This window comes from Microcaecilia unicolor, chromosome 11 (genome assembly GCF_901765095.1).
Source record: "Microcaecilia unicolor chromosome 11, aMicUni1.1, whole genome shotgun sequence".
Classification (NCBI taxonomy): domain Eukaryota; kingdom Metazoa; phylum Chordata; class Amphibia; order Gymnophiona; family Siphonopidae; genus Microcaecilia; species Microcaecilia unicolor.
The window spans coordinates 107,651,914-107,676,332 of NC_044041.1; the positions used below are offsets into that span (position 1 = coordinate 107,651,914).

The 24,419-nt window shown below is 46.0% G+C and overlaps 1 protein-coding gene across 6 annotated transcripts in view; it reads right to left on the reverse strand.

Annotated features, from left to right (window-relative positions):
- LOC115480807 (excitatory amino acid transporter 1-like) overlaps positions 1–24,419 on the reverse strand; it is a 216,673-nt gene that overhangs the window by 27,111 nt on the left and 165,143 nt on the right. For all 6 annotated transcript variants that reach the window (XM_030219728.1, XM_030219724.1, XM_030219723.1 and 3 more), the window contains 4 exons: positions 23,736–23,778; positions 13,501–13,799; positions 10,141–10,374; positions 2,136–2,330 (listed from right to left, as the gene is read on the reverse strand). In XM_030219728.1, coding sequence (XP_030075588.1) covers positions 2,136–2,330; positions 10,141–10,374; positions 13,501–13,799; positions 23,736–23,778 — 771 coding nt within the window. The remainder of the gene's footprint in view (positions 1–2,135; positions 2,331–10,140; positions 10,375–13,500; positions 13,800–23,735; positions 23,779–24,419) is intronic.

A 24,419-nucleotide genomic window follows, 5' to 3' on the forward strand; every position in this document is an offset into this window, starting at 1 on the left:
TTAGACTTGGTTGTTTCTGATTTTTGGCGATAATGGAAACTAAGGACGCCCATCTCAGAAACGACCAAATGCAAGCCCTTTGGTCATGGGAGGAGCCAGCATTCCTAGTGCACTGGTCCCCCTGACATGCCAGGACACCAACCGGGCACCCTAGGGGGCACTGCACTGGACTTCAAAAATTGCTCCCAGGTGCATAGCTCCCTTACCTTGTGTGCTGAGCACTCCAACCCCCCCCCCCCAATCCCACTACCCACAACTGTATACCACTACCATAGCCCTTATGGGTGAAGGGGGGCACCTAGATGTGGGTACATAAGTACATAAGCACCGCCATACTGGGAAAAGACCAAGGGTCCATCAAGCCCAGCATCCTGTCTCCGACAGCGGCCAATCCAGGCTTCAAGAACCTGGAAACACCCCCCCCCCCCCCAAAAAAAAAAAAATAATAATAATGTTCAATGGACTTTTCCCTCAGGAATCTGTCCAAACCCCCTTTAAATTCCGTAAGGCCAGCTGCTGTCACTACATTCTCCAGCAACGAGTTCCAGAGTCTAACTACACGCTAAGTAAAGAAAAACTTTCTCCTATTTGATTTAAATCTACCATATTCTAGCTTCATCTTGTGTCCCCTGGTTTTGTTGTTGTTTGAAAGTGTAAACAAGCGCTTCACATCTGTCCGCTCTACTCCGCTCATTATCTTGTAGACTTCTATCATATCACCCCTCAGCCACCTTTTCTCCAAGCTGAAGAGCCCTAACCTTCTCAGCCTTTCCTCATAGGGAAGTCGTTCCATTCCGTTTATCATTTTCATCGCCCTTCTCTGCACCTTTTCTAATTCCTTTATATCTTTTTGGAGATGCGGCGACCAGAATTGGACACAATACTCGAGGTGCGGTCGCACCATGGAGCGATACAATGGCATTATAACATCCTTGTGTTTGTTTTCCATCCCTTTCCTAATAATACTCAACATTCTGTGCGCTTTCTTAGCAGCGGCAGCACACTGGGCAGACGTTTTTAACGTCTTATCAACGATGACTCCCAGATCCCTTTCTAGGTAAGTAACTTCTGACGCGGAACCTTGCATGACATAGCTGTAATTCAGGTTCCTCTTACCCACATGCATCACTTTGCACTTGTCAACACTGAACTTCATCTGCCACTTGGACGCCCAATCCCCCAGTCTCGCGAGGTCCTCCTGTAATCTTTCACACTCCTCCTGCGACTTGACGACCCTGAATAATTTTGAGTCATCTGCAAATTTAATTACCTCACTAGTTACTCCCATCTCTAGGTCATTTATAAATATGTTAAAAAGCAGCGGTCCCAACACAGACCCCTGCGGGGCCCACTAACTACCCTTCTCCACTGAGGGTACAGTGGGTTTCTGGTGGGTTTTGCAGGGCTCACATTTACCACCACAAGTGTAACAGGTAGTGGGGGATGGGCCTGGATCCGCCTGCCTGAAGTGCAATGCACCCACTAAAACTGCTCCAGGGACCTGCATACTGCTGTCACGGAGCTGGGTATGATATTTGAGGCTGGCACAGAGGCTGGCAAAAAATATTAAAAAACATTTTTTTGAGGGTGGGAGGGGGTTGGTGACCACTTGGGGAGAAAGGGGAGGTCATCCCCAATTCCCTCCGGTGGTCATCTGGTCAGTTCGGGCACCTTTTTATGACTTGGTCGTAAGAAAAAAGGACCAGGTAAAGTAGTCCAAGTGTTCTTCAGGGACGTCATTTTTTTTTCCATTATGGGTCGAGGACGCCCATATGTTAGGCATGCCCAAGTCCCGCCTTTGCTACTCCTCCGACATGCCCCCGGGAACTTTGGTCGTCCCCGCAACGGAAAGCAGTTGGGGACGCCCAAAATCAGCTTTCCATTATACCGATTTGGGCAACCCTGTGAAAAGGACACCCATCTTGCGATTTGTGTCGAAAGATGGGCGCCCTTCTCTTTCGAAAATAAGCCTGCTGGTCTACTACAGTCTCTTTTGCAACCTCACTATTGGGATACCCTATCTTCCCTGTTTTGGTGATATCTTTAAAAGATACCTTACTCCGAACCATACGCTTTTGAGTGACTCTCAGTCTTCCTCCAGTCTCTGGGTACAAGCACAGATGCAATGTAGTTACCTAATTGTAATGATCTGTCCAAAGTTGAGTTCATAGTTGTTGACCTGGGCGATGAAAATGGCTGCCAGGGCTTCATACAGGGCAGTGCCGTCCATGTTAATGGTGGCTCCCACGGGGAGCACAAACCTAGTGACACGCTTGTCCACGCCAATGTTCTCCTCCAAACACTTAAAGGTGATGGGAAGGGTCGCAGAGCTGAGCAAAGGGAAAACAAGACAGCACAAGAATGAACAGAAAGCTCAGGCCAAGAAACAGCAGGAAGAATACATTTACATCTCTAGGAATGAGAACACAAAATATTCTTGCATACCTAAACTTCTGCAGCAATCCAAAAGTTCCTCCTTCTAATTTCTAAAGAAACTTTTTTCCCATCTCCCTTTCTCTTGGTTTTTTTTTAATTTTCCCTACTCTGCACAGGGCACCCCGACATAATAGCCCTGACATAACAACCTTGTAATAAAATAGCCCTTGACAAATCAGTCCCTAACAAAATAGTCCTTAACAAAATAATCCTTGACAAAATGACCCCTCCCACAAAATAACCCTTGACAAAATAGCCCCCTAGAAAAAATATAACACATCACAAAAAAAGATGATAAACTACAAGTGAAATCTTCACAAATAAAGGCTCCTACCGCATTGCATTGTACAAATAAACAAAATTCTATAGCTTCCAACTGGTATTCATGATCTCTTCTGCTGTTTAAGGAAAATATTCTTTCATCAACATGCTAATTTAAAAAAAAAAACCCAATATTGTCATCATTTTCATAGTCTTACCAAACTTATACTGTTTGGCAAGGTAAGATTATTAGGAAAAAAAATGCAGTGCCATATTCTGGGCAGCCTGATCAGACCCTTTTCTCAGGGTGCTAATTTGTCAAGGGCTATATTGTGGGCACGCCGTTTTGACAGTGGATGTCATTTAGTTTTTTTGTTTGGAGCTTTTTTGTAATGTGTGGGTCTTTAAAAAGACCTTTCACGAAGGAACTTGCTCGTTGACAAATGAATTGTCCGCATGAAGCATGTCCATAGACCCACACATTACACGTTTCCTAACGCACGCATCAGCTGATTTCCAGCGTTTGAGTCTCACTATACGGTAACACCGTTGAGCGAGACTCCTGATGCAGGCCTAACGGCCGAAACACAACGGTTGTGTCGAGTCTTTCTTTCATCAATAAGGTAAAATTATGTATCATACCTGATAATTTTCTTTCCATTAATCATAGCAGATCAATCCATAGACTGGTGGGTTGTGTCCATCTACCAGCAGGTGGAGATAGAGAGCAATCTTTTGCCTCCCTATATGTGGTCATGTGCTGCCGGAAACTCCTCAGTATGTCGATATCAAAGCTCCATCCGCAGGACTCAGCACTTAGAGAATTACACCCACAAAGGGACACTGCCCAGCTCACCACCGCCGAAGCGGGGGAGGGGAATCAACCCAGCTCACTGCCGCCGAGAGGGGAACCCACGCCCACCGACGTGGGGGGGGGGGGGACTGGCTTATCCTGCTACCGCAACCACGGGAGGAGCTGGCTTACCCTAACACCGCCGAAGCGGGAGGGATACAAAGCTACCCTACTGCCGCACGAAGCGGGAGGGAGCACCGGCATAATTTAGTTATCAATCCAGCCACCGTCGAAACGGGGGGAGAGAAAGCAGCACCTCACTGTAACACAAAATCGTCTCAACTCGATGAAACTCCAATTGGAAGAACTTGAACACAAAGTCCTTCTGAACAGGAACTGAAGACTAAACTTGAACCTCAATATAACCAGAACAAAAACAATACAGATGTCTGGGAGGGGCTATGGATTGATCTGCTCTGATTAATGGAAAGAAAATGATCAGGTATGATACATAATTTTACCTTTCATATCATCAAGCAGATCAATCCATAAACTGGTGGGATGTACCGAAGCAGTACTCACCCAGGGCGGGACACGGAAATCCCTGAACGCAACACTGCAGCTCCAAACTGGGCCTCGGCCCGAGCAGCCACATCCAAGCGGTAATGTCATGAGAAGGTATGAGCAGACGCCCAAGATGCCGCTCTACAAATCTCTTCCAAGGAGAAGGATCTGGACTCTGCCATCGAGGCCGCCTGTGCTCTAGTAGAGTGCGCCTTCAACTGAATAGGTGGAATCTTCCCTGCAGCCACATAAGCTGCCGCAATCGTCTCCTTGACCCAACGTGCCACAGTAGGCTTAGATGCCTGCAGACCCTTAGGAGGGCCTGCGAACAGCACGAACAGGTGATCCGACTTCTGCTGATTCACATGGAAGCGAGAAACAATCTTGGGCAGGAAGGAAGGCACTGGGCGAATCGACACTCCTGCCTCAGTGAACCGCAGGAACGGCTCTCGACACGAGAGTGCCTGGAGCTTGGAAACTCTTCTGGCTGAAGTGATAGCCACCAAAAAGACCGCTTTCAACGTCAGGTCCTTCAGCGATGCCCTCGACAAGGGCTCAAAGGGCGGCTTCTGCAAGGCCTGTAGCACTAGATTGAGATTTCACGTAGGCAGAGGAGGCGCAGGTGATTAACTCCTTTGAGAAAGCGCACCACATCTGGCTGCGAAGCCAGGGAAGCACCCTTCAGATGGCTCCTGAAGCAAGTTAGAGCCGCCACCTGGACTTTCAGCGAACTGAGCGACAGGCCTTTCTCCAGACCCTCTTGCAGGAACGCCAACACTGAAGATACTGGAGCAGTGAAGGCGATTGGGAGCCTGCCTCGCACCACGATGCAAAGGTATGCCAAACCCTGGTGTAAGTAGTAGAAGTAGAGCGCTTCCTCGCTCTCAGCATATTGGTGATGACCTTGTCTGAGAAGCCCTTCTTCCTCAGCCGCTTCCTCTCAAGAGCCAGGCTGTAGGACCAAAGGGGGAGGGATCCTCCATCACCACGGGACCCTGATGCAAGAGGCCCCGCTCCACTTGCAGCCTCAGAGGGCCGTCCACTGAGAGCCTGATTAAGTCCGCATACCAGGGACGTCTGGGCCAATCCGGACCCACCAGGATCACCTGGCCCGGATGCTTTGCCACCCGGCCTAGAACTCTGCCCATCATGGGCCAGGGCGGGAACACGTAGAGAAGCTCCTGTGCCGGCCACTGCTGGAGAAGAGCATCGACTCCCAGAGATCGAGGGTCCCGTCCTCTGCTGAAAAAATGCGGCACTTGGCAATTGGCCGAGGACGCCATCAGATCCAGGCTCGGCTGGCCCCAGCGCTTCGTAATGTCCAAGAATGCCTGAGCAGACACCTGCCACTCCCCGGGATCCAAAGTATGGCGACTGAGAAAGTCCGCCTTGACATTCATGATTCTCGCAATGTGGGCCGCCGACAGCTGTTCCAGATTCGCTTCGTCCACCGGCATAGCTTCATGGCCTCTTTGGCTAGAGGGACTCTCCTGGTACCTCCCTGGTGATTGACATAGGCCATAGCTGTGGCATTGTCTGACAGGACCCGTACTGGCCTCAGCGCCAGGACCGGGAGAAACTCTAGAAGCGCCAACCGAATGGCTCGGAGTTCCAGGAGGTTGATAGACCACTTCGCCTCTGCAGGAGACCAGAGCCCCTGCGCTGTCCTTCCCAGGCAGTAGGCTCCCCAGCCCGTCAAACAGGCGTCCGTCATGACGACAACCCACTCCGGGGTTGTGAGAGGCATTCCTGCAGACAGCTTGTCTGGCTTCGGCCACCAACTCAGCGCTTTGCGCACCGCTGGATCCAAGGGAAGGCGTACAGCGTAATCCTCCGAAACTGGAGTCCACCGCTGCAGAAGAGAGTGCTGTAGTGGTCTCATATGGGCCCTGGCCCAGGGCACTACCTCCATCATGGCCGTCATGGAACCCAACAGCTGCACATAGTCCCAAGCCCGAAGAGTAGAAGATGCTAGGAACTGGTCCACCTGGGCCCGAAGCTTGACGCTCCGGTTGTCTGGCAGGAACACTCTGCCCACTTGGGTGTCAAATCAAACTCCCAGATACTCCAGGGACTGAGTTGGGCGCAGCTGACTTTTCTCCCAGTTGACGATCCATCCCAGGGAGCTCAGAAGAGCAATAACCCTGTCCGTAGCTCTCCCACACTCTGCATAAGAGGGGGCTCGGATCAGTCAGTTGTCCAGATAGGGATGGACTTGCACTCCTTCCTTGCGGAGGTAAGCCGTGATGACCACCATTACTTTGGAGAAGGTCCGCGGAGCAGTAGCCAATCCGAACGGGAGGGCTGGAAGTGTCGGCCCAGGACTGCAAAGCGCAGGAAGCGCTGATGAGGCGGCCAGATGGGAATACGTAAGTAAGCTTCCTTGATGTCCAAGGATGCCAGGAATTCTCCTTTTTTCACCATAGCTATTACGGAACGGAGAGTCTCCATCCGGAAGTGCCATATTTTCAAGGCACGATTGACTCCTTTGAGGTCGCGAATAGGCCGAGCAGAACCTCCCTTCTTTGGCATCACAAAGTAAATGGAGTAACGTCCCTTGCCAAGTTGATCTACTGGCACTGGGACTACCGCGCCCAGGCGGATCAGGTTGTCCAAAGCCTGCTGCACTGCCGCTGCTTTGACTGGAGACTTGCAGGGAGAGTTCACAAACCGGTCTCTCAAGGGCCGGCAGAACTCCAACTTGTAGCCGTCTCTGATGACTTCCAGAACCCAAGCGTCTGAAGTTACCCTGGTCCACTCTCCCAGAAACGAGGATAGCCGTCCTCCAATCTGCTCTGGGCCATGGACCAGTGCCCCGTCATTGGGTACGAGACCCTGGGGGAGGGCAGGAGGACGAACCTCCGGGACGGCGGTCCCTGCGAAAGGAATGCTGCTTGGGGGAGAAGTTCCGCTTGAAGGAAGAGGAGGTCGACTTGCCCGGGCGATACCGACGGGCTTCCTGAAATCGGCCCTTGGAGGAACCAGGGTGAGCACTGCCGGCCCGTGCCCTGACCTCCGGCAACTTCTTGCCCTTAGACGTGCCGAGCTCCATCATGATCTTGTCCAGCTCATCCCCAAAGAGCAGCTTGCCTTTAAAAGGCAACTTGGCAAGGCGAGATTTTGAGGCATGGTCAGCCGACCAGTGCTTAAGCCAGAGCCACCACCGGGCAGAGACTGTCTGAGCCATACCTTTAGCCGAGGCTCTCAAGACATCATACAGCAAGTCTGCCAAGCCTGACTCCAGGGCCGGCCAGTCCGCCCTCAAGGAAGAATCCGAGGGGGAAGCCCGCTGCAAAACAGTCAGGCACGCCCTGGCCACATAGGAGCCGCAAACCGAGGCTTGCAAACTCAGGGCGGCCGCCTCAAAGGCCAACTTTAAGGCCGCTTCCAATCTCTTGTCCTGAGCGTCCTTCAGGGCAGTGCCACCTTCCACCGGCAGAGCCGTTTTCTTAGTCACCGAAGTGATTAAAGAGTCCACTGTAGGCCAGAAAAAGGCTTCCCGTTCCCTCTCAGGCAGAGGATACAGATGGGACATAGCCCTGGCTACTTTAAGGCTCGCTTCAGGGGAATCCTATTGAGCCGAAATTAAAGTCTGCATGGCTTCATGAACGTGGAAGGTTCTAGGCGGGCGCTTAGTTCCCAGCATAATGGCTGAGCCAGCTGAGGCTGAGAGAGGGCCTTCCTCCGGAGAGGAAATTTTCAAAATGCTCATAGCCTGCAATAACAGGTTGGGCAAATCCTCTGAGCGAAAAAGCCGCGCTGCAGAGGGGTCATCTGCTCCATCCGAGCGAGGATCAGTCTCCTCCAAAGAATCCCCTAAGGACCTTTGGGAGAACTCAGATACGCTGCCCTCATCCACATCAGACAAGACAGAGTCCCCTAGGGCCTGAGACAGGGGAGCAGGGGCAGCGTTTTGCATAAGAAAAGCCTGATGCAGCAGCAAAATGAACTCAGGGGAGAAACCCCCCAGTCTGTGCACTTCTGCAGCCTGGGCCACGGCCCTAGAGGCACTCTCAACCTGCGCTCCCAAGAGCGGGGGAGAGGCGCGCTGCGCATCCAAAATGGCGTCCATTGCGACACTCCATGATGGAGCCGCGCGGGAAGAATGGTGCTTTAATTTCGCCGACATTTTACCATCGCCCGAGTCAAGGGCGACCATACTATTAACGTCTCCCACCTCGAGAGCGGCCCAAGAAGAAGCCGTCCGAGCAGCGTGGCCAGCCACAACCGGGAGGGCGGCCAGCGGGGGATGGGCGCCTAAGGCGGGAAAAACCGCCGCACCGGAGGGAAAACCGGGGAACTCTCCCAACTCCGAAAAGGCGCCCAAAAGAGGCGACTCTGCCTTCGAACCCCGCTTCCTCACTAGACGCGCGCACGCGGTCCGGGACACCCTTGCCATCCAACGCCATTAGCCACGTGGAGACTGTTCGGGGAACCCCCTGCCCGCTATAAAAGGTAAAATTACCTGCTTCTCGCTCCGAGCTGCAACAAATTGGTGTCCCAGTGAGCAGCTGCAAGGAAAGCTGTTGTAGATTCAAAGCGCTTTCGTTTTGGTTTTTTTTTTTTTTTTTTTTTTTTTTTTAAACGGAGCCAGCGGGAGGGGGGAGAAAAGGAGGGACCTGACACCACCAGGTTTACACTTGCTCAAGAAGAGCCCTCAACCCCAGGTACTCAACAAAACCTAAACAATTAGGCTTGGAGACCTAGCCAGAGCTGCTGCTGTGTGTGATCACCACCTGCTGAGATGGAGAACAAACTGAGGAGTTTCCGGCAGCACATGACCACATATAGGGAGGCAAAAGATTGCTCTCTATCTCCACCTGCTGGTAGATGGACACAACCCAACAGTCTATGGATTGATCTGCTTGATGATATGGAAACAAGTATTTTTAAGATCCATCTCTCCAGGTCCTGTATTGCCGTGGTCAAACATCCCACTTTCTTCTATACCACAGAATATGATAGATCAGCACCTAATTTAGGCACATGGATTTACACCAGGTTTCAGTTGGTGTAAATATTCAAGCCCCAAATTGATTGTGGATCCTGACACTAAGTGCTATTCTATAAACAGTGCCCAACTTAGAGCAATTTAGGTGAGATTGCAACCCTGTAACCAACAGATTGGACAGTTTCAGTCACTCCTGTTTTTTTCCCATTGTATCTATAAATTAATGTTCCTGCTGAACTTTTAACAAGGCTTCTCAAGATTTTTAGCTATGAAGAATTTATGTGATACAGATTTGCATAGGATGGGTCTCCATTGTGGATATTTTGGAAACCAAACCGGTTGTGGCGGGTCACCAAGGTAGAGACGCCAAACAATGGGGCAAAACCAGGCCTGGATCAGCCTAAACATGGAGTGAGGAAGTCAGTTTTCAAAAGGCTGTAGGATCTAAGTCTAGATTAGGTGCCTAGATCTTGGGGTTTGAATTGACCAGTTAAAAGTTACTGGTGCCTCTCCTGCCCGCTTAAATCGCTTTGAATATTGGGGTGGGGGAGGGGAGAAAGAGAACAGAGCTAGATTTCAATAAACAGAATGAAGTTAGCAGTACGGTTAAAATTTATTATAAACCCAACAAGGCCATGTTTTTAAATTTGAGATTTTATTTCATTTGAGTAATTAAGTCAATGTAAGTCATTATTTATGAATATATTTGTTTGCTTTACAGAAACATTATCGTACTCCTGATGCATGTATTTCCCAAAACATGGCTGTGTTAAGTTTTATGCTTTTTATAATAAACTGACTTTTTACCATACTGCTAACAATGTTCTAGTTGTTGAATTCAGCAAAACAGTAAAAGGACAGTACTTATTTATTTATTACATTTGTATCCCACATTTTCCCACCTATCTGCAGGCTCAATGTGGCTTACATAGTTTTATTACATTGTCGTTCCAGGATATCAGATACAGTTAGTGATGTGCAGAGATTACAAAAAGGAAGGAAGAAGGGAGTAATTAGGGTAGGTGTAGAAGGTGGGCTTTCATAACTGAGTTGGTTGGTGAGGTGGAATAGTGAGGTTATATGTTCTCATTGTAGGCCTTATTGAAGACCTGGTGAGGCTAGTGTGGTATTTTACCTGGACGAGGTTCCCAATGCAGTGATGAGAGCCTGGAGCAACCCACTCATAAAAATCCAGGGATTCTTGTGGGTGACAATGAAGTAGAGAAGGGGCAGAACGATGAAGGCATGGATGAGCAGCCCACCAATGACAGTGACCGTGTACATACCCAGCTGGCCACCCATGACCGCCAGATCCTCCATTTCCAGGATCTTACCCGAAATCAGGAACATGATTCCAATGGGTGCATACCTATCAAGGGAGAAATATCAAAATATATTACAGATGTTATCCCACAGATACAGTACAGAATGATGAAAAGAAAAAACTAGTCAGCAAAGTGGCAGGACAAAACTGTTTGAAATTTAAAATGTCAAATCATTGAAGTTTTTTTTTGTTATGTTTTTCTTTTTTAAATAATTACAACCAGTCACATACAGCTCAGTAATAATAAACGTATAATTATACACTATATGCATGGCTTAAAAAATAAATTATAGGCATAAATAAATATAATAGCTGACATGTGGCACTGCTGTTCCTCTGTTAGCTCTCTACCCTGAAGTGTTTTCCAAATTCTAGCATATTATAGCAGGAGTTAGGAGGTGTATGGTGGGCTGCAGCAACTCTCCAAACCTGCCCATCAATTTCTTTTTGGTTGTTTTGCAGACTAAAGGATGTCTGTTGGAATAGTTTCTGTAAACTGGTAGCATCTTCTGAAAAAGCAGCTGGAGTTCCAGAAGTTACAGTTTGCAAAATAATTAAGTACATATATAAGTACATAAGTATTGCCATACTGGGACAGACCAAAGGTCCATCAAACTCAGCATCCTGTTTCCAACAGTGGCCAATCCAGGTCACAAATACCTGGCAAGATCCCAAAAAAGTACAAAACATTTTATGCTGCTTATCCCAGAAATAAGCAGTGGATTTTCCCAAGTCAATTTAATAATGGTCTATGGACTTTTCCTTTAGGAAGCTGTCCTGACCCTTTTTAAATCCCGCTAAGCGAACCGCCTTTACCACATTCTCTGGCAACAAATTCCAGAGTTTAATTACACGTCGAGTGAAGAAACATTTTCTCCGATTCGTTTTCAATTTACTACTTTGTAGCTTCATCGCATGCCCCCTAGTCCTAGTACTTTTGGAAAGCGTAAACAAGCGATTTACGTCTACCTGTTCCGTTCCAGACCTCTATCATATCTCCCCTCAGCCGTCTTTTCTCCAAGCTGAAGAGCCCTAGCTGCTTTAGCCTTTCCTCAATTGATTGAACACTTATGAATTTATTTCAGGTTCAAAATTGCTGCAGAATGAAAGCAGACATTTGTAGCTTCTCGTGGTTTTGTAAAACAATGGGTGTGGGGTGGGGGGAAGCTTAAAAATGATAGTGGCCTAGTGGTGGACTCTGGTCCTGGGGAACGGAAGAACTGAGTTCAATTCCCACTTCAGGCACAGGCAGCTCCTTGTGACTCTGGGCCAGTCACTTAATTCTCCTTTGCCCCAGGTACAAATAAGTACAGTACCTGTATATAATAGGTAAGCCGCATTGAGCCTGCCATGAGTGGGAAAGTGCGGGGTACAACTGTAACAAAAAAAAAATAGTGAAATTGGGTTCTGAAGCAAAGAACAGCAATCTTATATAGCTAAGATGAGCCATGTTAGCTCTAGCATACAATTAACAGTTAACTGCTCAGAAACTGCATCAGTATATTTTTATTCTTCTAACTCGTTTGCTGTAAACCCCTCAATTTTGTTGGCACCATGGAAAGTGCTATGATCACCCTCCTGGCCCTTCCCACCCTCCCCTCAGCCCACAGGAAGTTTAACCCCCCCCCCTGCAATGTTACTCCCCAACCACAGCACTCTAGATAGGCCCCTCTGGGTCTACCTTCTATTCTTCAGTGGTCCAGTGGGTCATTGGGAGAAGGAGCACAGCCCCCTCACTCCTGTCCCTAGTGGCTGGCCTCATAAAATGGCTGTCTCGACCTCTCGCGGAAGCCTCGCTGTGAGATTGCCGTGCAAGGTCAAGGCAGCCATTTTTGAGGCCAGCCGCTAGGAACAGGAGTAAGGGGGTTGTGCTCCTGCCCTCAACGACCCTATAGACCACCAGGTATTAGAAGGAAGGCCCATGGGAAGGCCTATCTAGAGCGCTGGGGTTGGGGGCAGTTGCGGGGGGGGGGGGGGGTTAAACTTCCTGCTGGCTGGAGGGAGGGAGGGTGGGAAGGAAGGGGGAATGAAAGGGTATCGCAGAACTTTAAAAATATTTTTACAGTTATGCAGTTCCCGGCCTGATATTCAGCCTGGACCCTCATAACTGTCTTATGCAGCCCAGCTGAGTATCGACCGGGCCCACAAAAGCTCAGGCAGCCTGCCCACCCACATTTAGTAGCCCCCAATATCCAGTGCACAAAGCAGAATTGTTAAAAAGCTGTCATGGAACATTTAAAAATTGTATCTTCATGTGTGTGAAATGTGCCATGTATTCCTCCTGTAACAGTAGTGTTAAAAAGTTGTTTTGGAAAAAAAAGGAAAGTCCACGTGACATCACCGGATGCACACCTAAGACATGGTTATCATCTATTTTCCTGGGCATGCGTAGAACATCGACGCTTTCCGCAAAACTATTCTGTGCACGTGCTTAGGCGTTTTCCCTACCGAGCCGCTTGCAGAATTTCTGTGCATCTCATTTGCATGTGATTTACTTTGAGCATCGATTGCTGTTTCAAAAGCAGTAATTTCCACTGCCCATATAGATACACTCGGTATTTAATGGCGACTTTTGGGCATCGGGGCCTGAGTGTCTCCATTTAGGTACTCTGAGGGCAGGCCATAGGAGCCTTTTCTATTAAGGAACCTAGGAGCCAGTTTACGGAATACTAGCATAACCTGGTATTGACACCTCTAACATTTAGAGACCCGCACTTAGTCAACCAATTCAAATATCTGGAGGTTTTCACTGATCATCACTTATCCTCTGAAGTCTAGATTTCAACATCGGTTAAATGATGGTTTGGGGCATTATGCCGATTTTTATCAGCTCATTACTTCCTAGATGAGTCCTCCCAGAAGACCTCACTATAAGCATTGATAGCATCCCATCTGGACTAGTGCAATACCATTTACGTAGGGCTGCCTCTTTACCTAATTGAACACTTGTTGCAACCTATACAAGGAGCAAGGCAAGTAAAAGACTGATAGAGAACGTCACAGTGACACTGATGACTGAGGGGAGGGGAGGGGGAGAGTTTCCTGCTGTTAATACTCATGGTCCATTATTCACTCAGGTTTTCCCAAACCATAAACACAACACCTTTTCCTTAGGGCATGAAATTTTAAAAGCCATCTCTTTTCCAAGCTGATGGAACTTAGTACACTCACCAGATAATTATGGCCACAAGTCTCATGATAGCTTCATTGAGGCAGTCAAAAAACTCCCTGAGTGGTTGGCCCTGCTGCTTCATGTTCCCTATCACCAGCCCAAAGCATATGGAAAAAATGACAAGTCCCAAAGCATTCACACCATTCGCTGAGCCAGGCACAGGTATTTCCTGCAGGTTTCCCATAGCTCTTGTCACATTCTCAAGGATGCTGGTGGCATTTTCTGGTGCTGCAGGAGACTCTGTTGCTGCTGAGCTGGGTAAAGTGGGCACCACTCTTGTGACATACTGTGTCTTGTACTGAAAGGACAAAGAGGTTTAAGGTGATGTGGTGAGGTAGGAGAGACAAAGATCTGCCATGCACATTTTTCTAGGAATTTCATGTTCTCAATAAATGGTAAACTATTCTAACATGGCAAACCTAGTGGCTCACTGCATATGCTCTGTTCTGACACATTCAAATCTTGGAATAATTTGTACTAGAAGTTATTCTTTGAGACTGCTAAGTAGAGCCCATTATACTCTTCAAAGAGCTTAGAGGCCCTGCAGATCTCATGAAAGCTATTCAATGAGTCTCATTATCTATTCTCTGGACATTCTCAGTCACTTTCTTGACATCCCCAACATCTGGAATAAGGCATAGAAAATGTGTTGTGCATGCTCACAGCATGGTGTCTCTTTGAATCAATGGCAACAAGCCAAAAAAATCTGCCCAAACTTTAGTGGTCACTCCACTTTATTGCAATATTTCCTGATATGCTTATACATCTCTTACTCCATTGTGAAACAATGATGAAAGAGAATAAATCAACATCAAATGGTTATTTAAGAAGACACTTTTATGTGTAGGCTGGATTTACAGAGTTTGTTCTACAGCTTTCGGAAAGACCAACATTAATGTGAAAGTAAATGAATGGACACAAATACAGTGTCGTCCATGTCACAATCCCCCAAACTCTGTAAGTCACCAAAAATTGTGCCTGCAAATTTGGGCACACGCCCAATCTGCACAGCAAACTGAATAACGAGCCAATTAATGCCGATAATTGGCTTTTTAACAAGTATTGACTAACTGTAATCAATCAAGATGTACGTGCATAAATTTAGGCACGTGATCCGCACCTAAATTTTACGCACATCCTGAAAAGGGGGGAGGGGTGTGGAAATGGCAGGGTCATGGGCAGTTCTGAGCAGATTATGGCCGTGGTTTTAGGTTATGCATGCAATTATAGAACAAGGGGAGTCCACACATAAATTTAGGCAGGGACTTAAGAACAGCCATACTGGGTCAGACCAATGGTCAATCTAGCCCAGTATCCTTCTTCCAACAGTGGCCAATCCAGGTCATACGCACCTGGCAGAAACCCAAATAGTAGCAACATTCCATGCTACCAATCTTGGAGCAAGCAGTGGCTTCCCCCATGTCCATCTCAATAACAGACTATGGACTTCTCCTCCAGGAACCTGTTCAAACCTTCTTTAAGCCCAGATATGCTAACCACTGTCACTATATCCTACAGCACTGCCAGAGTTTAACTATTTTTTGAGTGAAAAAAAAATATTTCCTCTTATTAGTTTTAAAAGTGTTTTCATGTAATTTCATTGAGTGCCCCCTGGTCTTTGTACTTTTTGAAAGAGTGAAAATTTGATTCACTTCTATTCGCTCTACACCTCTCAGAATTTTATAGAGCTCAATCATATCCCTCCTCAGCCGTCTCTTTCCCAAGCTGAAGAGCCCTAACCTCTTTACTCTTTCCTCATACAGGAGGTTAGGGCTCTTCAGCTTGGAAAAAGAGATGGCTGAGGGAGGATATGACAGTTGCAACACATTTTCATTGTCCCCCGGGCCTTAAGCGCTATTCTATAAACTGCTCTGGTTTATAGAATAGTGCTTAAGCTTTTTTTCATTGATGGTTTTCAGCGACAATTTTTTAGGCATGGTTTATAGAATTCACCCCAATATGTGTTTGCCATCATTCTAGTACAACCAGCTCTATGAATCATGGGAGAGCACTCCATTCTCAATCAAAATTTATCCTTTCCAAAACTCCAAAGGCTCATCCTCCATGTCAGGACTTCAAAACACAGCTTCACCTTTCAGAACAGCATGCTATCCTGATACAGCCAAGCACAATACCCAGAGACAATGGGAACAGAGAAAGAGTGTTACTCTGGTACCATAGCCATCATGTGCGATATGGTGGCAGATAAAGACCATCTTTTCAACCCACTATTGCTGCAATAACACCGAGGTTACTTAATCTTTAGGTTTATCTTAAATTTCCTCTCAACTTTTTTCGTCTGACCTTAGTTAATATTTTACAGAATTCTGTTACTGATCTCTTTCTCCAGCAAAGAGAGGTTGTCCCATGCATCATTCATCCTTTCTGTGAATAAATATTTCTTTACAATACTCCTGAATCTTCCTTGTTTGAGCCATAAAGCATGACCGCTTCTTCAAGAGCTTCTTCCCTTCCAGTGAAGGAAATGACTCTGTTCACAGATAAATCACTAACACAGGAGGAAGACCACACAACTGCAGAAAATAGAGTTCAAGTCTGTACTGCAGTCTGCGGATACCTTGGGTTATATTTCACATTCACTATTTCTCTTTCTGCCAAATGAATATAAATAACAGTGTGTTGTGCAGCATAAGGATCACAATCAGGTATTCGATGATATGGACATACACATGATTGTCGGAGTAACCGGTTTTCTTTTTTTCACTTTATTATAGAGTTTTTGAGGTAAAAATAATTTCTTCAGTTCTTCACTTCTTTCTTATAGCTTTCCGACTTGGCCATCTGTCCTTTCCATTCATTCTCTTCTTCTCTGTCTCATGTTATTGTTGCATTGGTTCTAAGGAAGGTGTTTTAAGTCCATTCCCCTTTATTTTCAGTTTTGCAACCTTATGTCACTGCTGCATCTACCATACGAGGCACAATGGCCAGAGAAGTCCCCTAGCACTCCCAGAAGGAGTGGAGCCCAGCCACAGTCCATCATACAACCCTTACCTGGAGCCAGTGGCCATGTGGCTTTAATTAAAACTGCTTAAATGTGGCACATCAAGTAAATTAACCTACACCAAAAAAAACTTGTATGTTTACATTTTCATATTGTGTTAAATATTAATCAGTTTGTATTATGTTTAATTATTTGAATGTTACTACTCTTCTCACCACAAAACAAACCTCCCTTCATCCATAAAAACTTCGGAACATACTCTCCCAATATCGGACAAATTGAAGATCCTTGGAATTACTATTGACACCAACCTAACCCTGGAGAGCCAAGCCTCTGCCACCATGAAGAAAATGTTCCATGCAATGTGGAAACTCAAACGAATCAAATAATTCTTCCCAAGGGGAACTTTCTGTAACATAATTCAAACAATGGTACTATCACATGTTGACTACTGTAACTCCGTATATGCGGGATGCAAAGAACAGATCTTAAGGAAACTGCAGACCGCGCAGAACACAGCAGCTAGACACATTTTCGGAAAGACAAGATTCGAAAGTGCTAAACCCATACGCGAAATACTGCACTGGCTACAAATCAAGGAACGAATAGCCTTCAAAATTTGCACTCTGGTCCACAAAATAATCCATGGCCTGGCCCCAACCTACATGACCAAACTTATCAACTTACCAACTAGAAACATCATTGAATCATCAAGAATGTTTCTAAACCTGCATTACCCAAACTGTAAAGGACTAAAATACAAATCAACATATGCACCCAGCTTTTCCTACATTTGCACCCAGCTCTGGAACGCATTACCTAGAAACATTAGAACTGTGAACACCCATCTAAAATTCCGAAAAGACCTCAAGACTAACCTCTTCTAGAAAGCCTACCCAGCAGACCCGAACTAATTCATGAACAATGCTTCACAATACCCCTTCCACATAATCATATTATTTCATACTGTACGAATTTTACCACTCCAGTTATAATTAAGTGTGCTTCTACCCTTATCCTACTCTGTATTGCTCACTAGAAGCTGCAGTCCCATTCCCGGAGACTTATCAGCCTCATTGGGATTACTTCTCTCTATATGCTACTATATATTCGTCCCAGAGTTGTATTCTCTTTTCCGGAATCATATCAGCTTCCTTGCACCTACTGTTACTCTATTTTCCACTCTGTATATTTTCCCGGAGTTGGTACTCTCCTCTCCGGAACCTGCCAACCACATTGAGCCTACTGATATGCGGGAAAATGTGGGATACAAATGTAATAAATAAATAAATAAATAAATATATTGCCCGTATTGTGGCGTGTTGTATGTTCCAGATGTGACATGAATGAAAAACTATGGGCCCTTTTATTAAGCTGCGTGGTCCTTGTGGTAATTTCATTTTTGGTGCACGTCCGCTACGTGCACCCAAAAAATATTTTTTACTTTTTGGTGCGCATCACCTACACATGCCAATTGGCATTTGGCGCTCGTAGGTCAATACCGCCCAGGCTTTTTTACACGCATGCTGAAAAATGGATTTCAGCACGCCTTAGAGAAAGGATCCCTATAATTAGAAATGTATATATGATGTGATTAAAATATAAGTATACCGTAGCAGTGCTATGAATATTCATTGTGACTGAGTACTGCTTCATGATATAACCAAATTATAAGTTAGGACTGTTTGTGTATAGTCAGCATAATACAGACCCAAGAAGACATCATTTTATGGAGATTGGCGCTAACTGGCAACAAATAGAATTTATGAATGCAGTTTGCTAGATGCTATTATATAAAGATGCATATGTAAATTTTTCAAAATCATGTCCCAAACATTAGCGTATTAAATTTTTCAGCATGCAACTGAAAAGGGGTATGGCCATAAGAGGGGCACGGGAATGCATTAAATATGCATGCAGTATTAAAGAATATGGGAGAAGGATTTACACCAGGTTTCAGTGTAAATCCTTGTGCCCAAAGCTGGGTGTGGATCCTGGTGCTATTCTATCACCTGAATATGAATGCTATTTTATTTAGCTCACACCTTTCATAGCTTGCTACACTTTCTGTAACTCAGATAAGTTCCTCATATCTTGTAGTTGCCTTGAGTTTAGCCACCAATTTATTTATCCCAACTGATTCTGTACCACCTATCTTCTTCCCAGCTATATATCTACACTTGGCCCCTTGGCTACATGGTAAGCTTTATTGTAGTAAAAGTATTAGCATAATATTTATGACTAGTAAAAAAGGCCCGTTTCTGACACAAATGAAATGGGCGCTAGCAAGGTTTTCCTCGGAGTGTGTATGTTTGAGAGAGTGTATGTGAGAGTGACTGTGTGTGGGAGAGAGAGTGAATGTGCGAGTGTGTGTGTGTGTGTGTGTGTGTGTGAGAGAGAGTGAGTGAGTCTGGGTGCGAGTGTGTCTGTGAGAGACAGAGTGTGTGTGTGAGAATGAGAGTGTGTGCAAGTGCAGATGTGAGACAGTGTGAGAGAGAGAGTGTGTTTCACACAGATACAGTGTGTGCAAGAGAGTGTGTGTGAGACACAGACTCTCTGTGAGACTGAGTGTATGAGACCAAGAGAGTGTGTGAGTGACTATCCAGCTGATAATCGAAAGAGAAAAACGCCTATATTGCGACCCAAATCAGGAGATGGGCGTCTTTCTCCCATGGGCGTCCAAATCGGTACAATCGAAAGCCGATTTTGGGCGTTTCCAACTGCAATCCGTCGCGGAAACGGATAAAGTTGACAGGGGCGTGTTGGAGGCGTGGTGAAGGCGGAACTGGGGCGTGGTTATCGGCCGAGGAGAGATGGGCGTCTATAGCTGATAATCGGAAAAAAAAGGCGTTTTTACCACGATTTTGGGTCACTTTTTTTGGACCCTTTTTTTTCACGAACAGGTCCCAAAAAAGTGCCCCAACTGACCAGATGACCACTGGAGGGAATCAGGGATGACCTCCCCGGACTCCCCCAGTGGTCACTAACCCCCTCCCACCAAAAAAAACCCATTTTACAAACTTTTTTTCCAGCCTCTATGCCAGCCTCAAATGCCGTACCCACCTCCATGACAGCAGAATGTGTTCTATCCTGTGACAGCCTTTCCCTGGTTCTGATGTGGCTCTCGGGTGAGTGTGACACCTTTTCTGTTAAGGGCACTGCAGAGTCACATCAGCAATGCATTGTGGTGGGTGTAGGGTATTGGGCTCCGTGATTCCACTAGCTTGTGGCAAATGCTCACGATGTTGGTAGGCTCTACTCCCATGGTGCTTTTCCCCCTGCTTACTGGGTCAGAGTGTGCCCTGTTTTGTTTCCGGTAGTCCATGAGGTAGTGGCCATTTTTGTAAGCCAGTTTTAGATCCCTTTCACATGTTAGCCACGCTACAGAACTTAGTTCTTACCTTGAATGTGGCTGAAAGAGGGCATTGTACAGCATTCTGCCAGCTCTGACCTACTGCTCATCTCAGTACCAGGGAGACTCGTTGCCAGTGGGGCACAACCTCTGATCTGCAATTAACTGTGAGTAAGCGTGCTTATTCCAATAAAGGACGTTTTCGGAGAGATTAGTCTTCAGGTGTCAACTGGTGTGCCAAGGTTATATAGCAGCAGCAAGTCCTAGAGGCCTGCGTGTATGCAGGTACCTGGAGCACTTTTAGTGGGTACCGCAGTGCACTTCAGCCAGGCGGACCCAGGCCCATCCCCCCCCCCCCCCCCACCTGTAACACTTGTGCTGGTAAATGCTGGTAAATGCTGGCACATGTAGGTGCCCCCTTCACCCCTAAGAGCTATGGTAGTGTTGTACATTTGTGGGTAGTGGGTTTTGGGGGACGGGGGTTGGGGGCTCAGCACCCGTGGTAAGGGAGCTATGCATGTGGGAGCGTTGTCTGAAGTCCACCGCACTGACCTCTAGGGTGCCCAGTTGGTGTCCTGGCATGTCAGGGGGGCGAGTGTACTACGAATCCTGGCCCCTCCCACGACCAAATGGCTTGGATTAGGACGTTTTTGAGCTGGGCGTTTTAGTTTCCATTATCGATAAAAAAAACAAACGCCCAGCTGAAAACGTCCATTTTTTCGAAAATACGGTCTGTCCCGCCTCTTCATGTACCCGTTTTCGGACATAGACGCCCATGGAGATGGGCGTTCGCGTTCGATTATGCCCCTCCACGTGACACATAGAGAGTGAATGTGATACAGTGTGAGACATAGAGTGTGTGAGAGACAGTGTGTGAGAGTGAGAAAGACATTGACTGTGAGAGACAGTGTGTGTGTGACAGAGATACCTCCCCCCCCTCTGGTGTCAGGCCCCCCTCCCTCCCTCTCTCTGGTGTCAGGCCCCCCCCCCCCCCCCCCTCTGGTGTCTGAGCGTTACTGTGCAGGACGCTGAGCTCTGGCTGTGCTTCAAGGAACTGACCAATCCTATTTAATAGAATGCACCTCCAACATTCTGAAGCCGAGAAACCTCGTGTGGTTGGTCACTTCTGCTTGTGACGAACCCGGAAGTACGTGATGTCAATTCAGGAGATGGATACAGAGAGCAGGAATGCCTCAGCCATGCAGTCAGCTTCAGAATGTTGGAGGTCCGTTTTATTATATAGGATATTTGAATGTTCTAATGCACGATTATTAGGTGCTGCATGAGTGGAGGAGTGGAAAATATACAAAGCAGATCGTTGATGGATAAAAATGATTTTAATAATAAATTAAAATGTGCATACAATAGCCCGACACGGGCCGTGTTTCGCCCTACTGGGCTGCTTCAGGGGCTCTTCAATGTTTCTCCACAACCAAAGGAGGAGTAAGGTGATAAAAGCAACTGTAATATAATATGCAGTTGATATCTTGAAAAAAACAGCTCTCCCAGAGATGTTGAAACAAATGATCAATAGCATACGATCAATCAAACAGTCACTTATCTCCCGGCATTCTGGGAGATAAGTGACTGTTTGATTGATCGTATGCTATTGATCATTTGTTTCAACATCTCTGGGAGAGCCGTTTTTTTCAAGATATCAACTGGTTGTGGAGAAACATTGAAGAGCCCCTGAAGCAGCCCAGTAGGGCGAAACACGGCCCGTGTCGGGCTATTGTATGCACATTTTAATTTATTATTAAAATCATTTTTATCCATCAACGATCTGCTTTGTATATTTTCCATCTTGGAGTTTGCAGATCGTTTGCCCCTTTGTTTCCTTGAGTGGAGGAGTGGCCTAGTGGTTAGGGTGGTGGACTTTGGTCCTGGGGAACTGAGTTCGATTCCCACTTCAGGCACAGGCAGCTCCTTCTGACTCTGGGCAAGTCACTTAACCCTCCATTGCCCCAGGTACAAATAAGTACCTGTATACAATATGTAAGCCACATTGAGCTTGCCATGAGTGGGAAAGCACAGGGTACAAATATAACAAATATATATATATAATGCTGACATTGCATTATATCTCTGTTATTTGAATTTCAGTGCTATTAAATGTGTAAATTTTTGATCCTGTTTCATGGTAGTCTTATTATTAGGTTTAAATTTTTTTGTTTTCAAGTTTACCTCATTTAGGGGCCCTTTTTACAAACTGACGGTTCCTGTACCACTGCTTTGCCACACGTCATTTCATCACTACCATGGGAACTGGTGATAGTGCCACCTCCACCATCGCGGTGGAATTTTTTTCTTTTTGCGCTAGGGGCTTACCTGGCGATAATCGGGCAGGTTACCAGCGGGTTAGCGCAAGAGCCCTTACTGCCTCCTAATAGGTGGCAGTAAAGGCTCCCACTGGAAATGGCCACAGACAAGTGTGTACTTGTTGCACAGCCATTTCCTTTTTTTTTTGCCTTTTGCCCACTCCGGTATAAGGCGCCTCGGCATGTGGCAAACCCACACGCTGACAATACCACAGGGCTCCTTTTGCCGTAACTTGGAAGAAGGGCCCCTTATTGTATTTATGTTTATACTTGGTCATTTTACTATTGTTATCTGTTAACAAAATTGCAAGTTTTATGTTAAACTGGACCTGCTGTACACCACCTTAGGTGAATCTCTTCATAAAGGAGGTTAATAAATCTCAATAAACTTATCTATAATATATATAAAATGGGCCCAATATTCAGACCGTGGGAGGCAGCCTGCAAAAAGCACCACGATCTGCGCAGACCCCAGATATTCAATGCCGGGTCACTTCCAGTGATCCACACTGAATATCCGGGTTTTTTTTTTTCTTTTTTTGACCAACTCTAACTTAACCAGCTAAGTGAATATTCAGCTGTGGCCGGTTAAGTTTATAGTAGTCGAAGATAGGACTGCTAATTAGGCAGTCCGATTTGATTGCTAAACTTAGCCAGCCAACGCTTGAATATTTGCTATGTAGCCAGTTAGCAGCTATGCAAATTGAACATTCAGCAGAAATAACCAACTGTCTCCCACTGAATATTAACGGTTAGCTGGCTAAATGCTATTTAACTGGCCTGGAGCTATTCCTGACTGGTTAAAAAACGCTGAATATCGGTCGAAATGTGTCGTTCAGTTGATGGCACATTGATGTAGAAAGGTTTGCCTATACGCAGAAAGTATGCATAGTGCATTAATTATTGCCTGGGTAAATGAATAAATCAGAGAAGGGGTTCAGAAATGAGAGGATATGAATTACATGATGATAATAAAGTTGACCTATTTGTTGTACAAGAAAAGATAGATCTTAAAGTAAAGCAAAGCATTCTTTGAAAGGCAAGCCCCACAATCCTCAATAGAAAGTATCATTGGCCCTTCAGAAGTGGCTTTTTTATGGAAAAGATTAAACTAGTGTTTAAAAAACAGGGTACAAATGTTGGAAAACCTGTTATGGTTCAAACACATCACAGCATGAAAATGTTCTAGGTATCGCAGCATCTAAGCACACAAAGAATTTGCAATACAGGAAGATCCAAATGACAGAGTGAGACTATAGTTACAGTCCTTCATAGTCAGAATAAAGAAAAGGCTTTCTCTGTAGGTAACAAACCATTTTCAGCTATTCTCTCTACTTTCCTTATCAGAAGATTGGGCATTGCCTGTAGACAAGGAAGAAAATGAGTCCTCGGAGTCTCCCGCATGTCCATATCCAGCAACAAGCTAAAAGTTGCACAAGCTATGCTTCTGTGATGAACAGGTATCTCTTAGGCCTAAAACAGCTTCCTGAGTTGGAGATATTTTTAGCCATTCCTTTGCAGGTTTTGAAGTGCATGCTTTGAAAACTTTGGGAATTTAATGACATTCCTGTGTCCAGGAAAGACAGAGGTATGTTTACGTACCTGTTTGAAGCAGGCTTCCACCAGGTTAGGAGGGAACATGTTCCTGCAGCAAAGGAAACCAGTAGGGATTTAGTGTGGGTAATAGTGAGGACAGAATGCCAGAGTGATGGTATAACTCCCCTCTGACTCAGCAAAGAGCCATGGGGTGAGAGGGCAATATATTACAGCACCACAGAAGAGCCTATGGAGACACGAGGGCCACCACTAAAGGAAGGCAGAGCTGAAATATGGCTTTAACTGGGAGACCCCTGTCTTCCTCCAAACCTCGCTGTGGGAGCTCTGTCAAGGAAACAAGCATAAGAACACCTTATGAAGTTCAGCCTGAGGATTTTGATGCCATGTATTGAAGTGCATTTATAGGGGGAAGGGGAGTGTTTGGATTACATAATGAACTGTCATGTGTAAATGAGCAGCTCTCACACAGTTCTGCCCTACTTACAGACAGTCATACAAAAGCAGTATTCATATAAATTCATATTTTTACTTAGGGAGTCTTTTACAAAAGTGCGCTAGCATTTTTAGCATGCACTAAAATTCACATGTGCTAAACGCTAAGATGCCCATAGGAATATGGCACCTTAAAAACACTAATAAACCTTTGTAAAAGTGGCCCTTAGTAATGCTGAAACCTCTAGTAACCAGGCCCCTAATGTCTCTGATTCAGAGCATAGGTAGACCTTACAG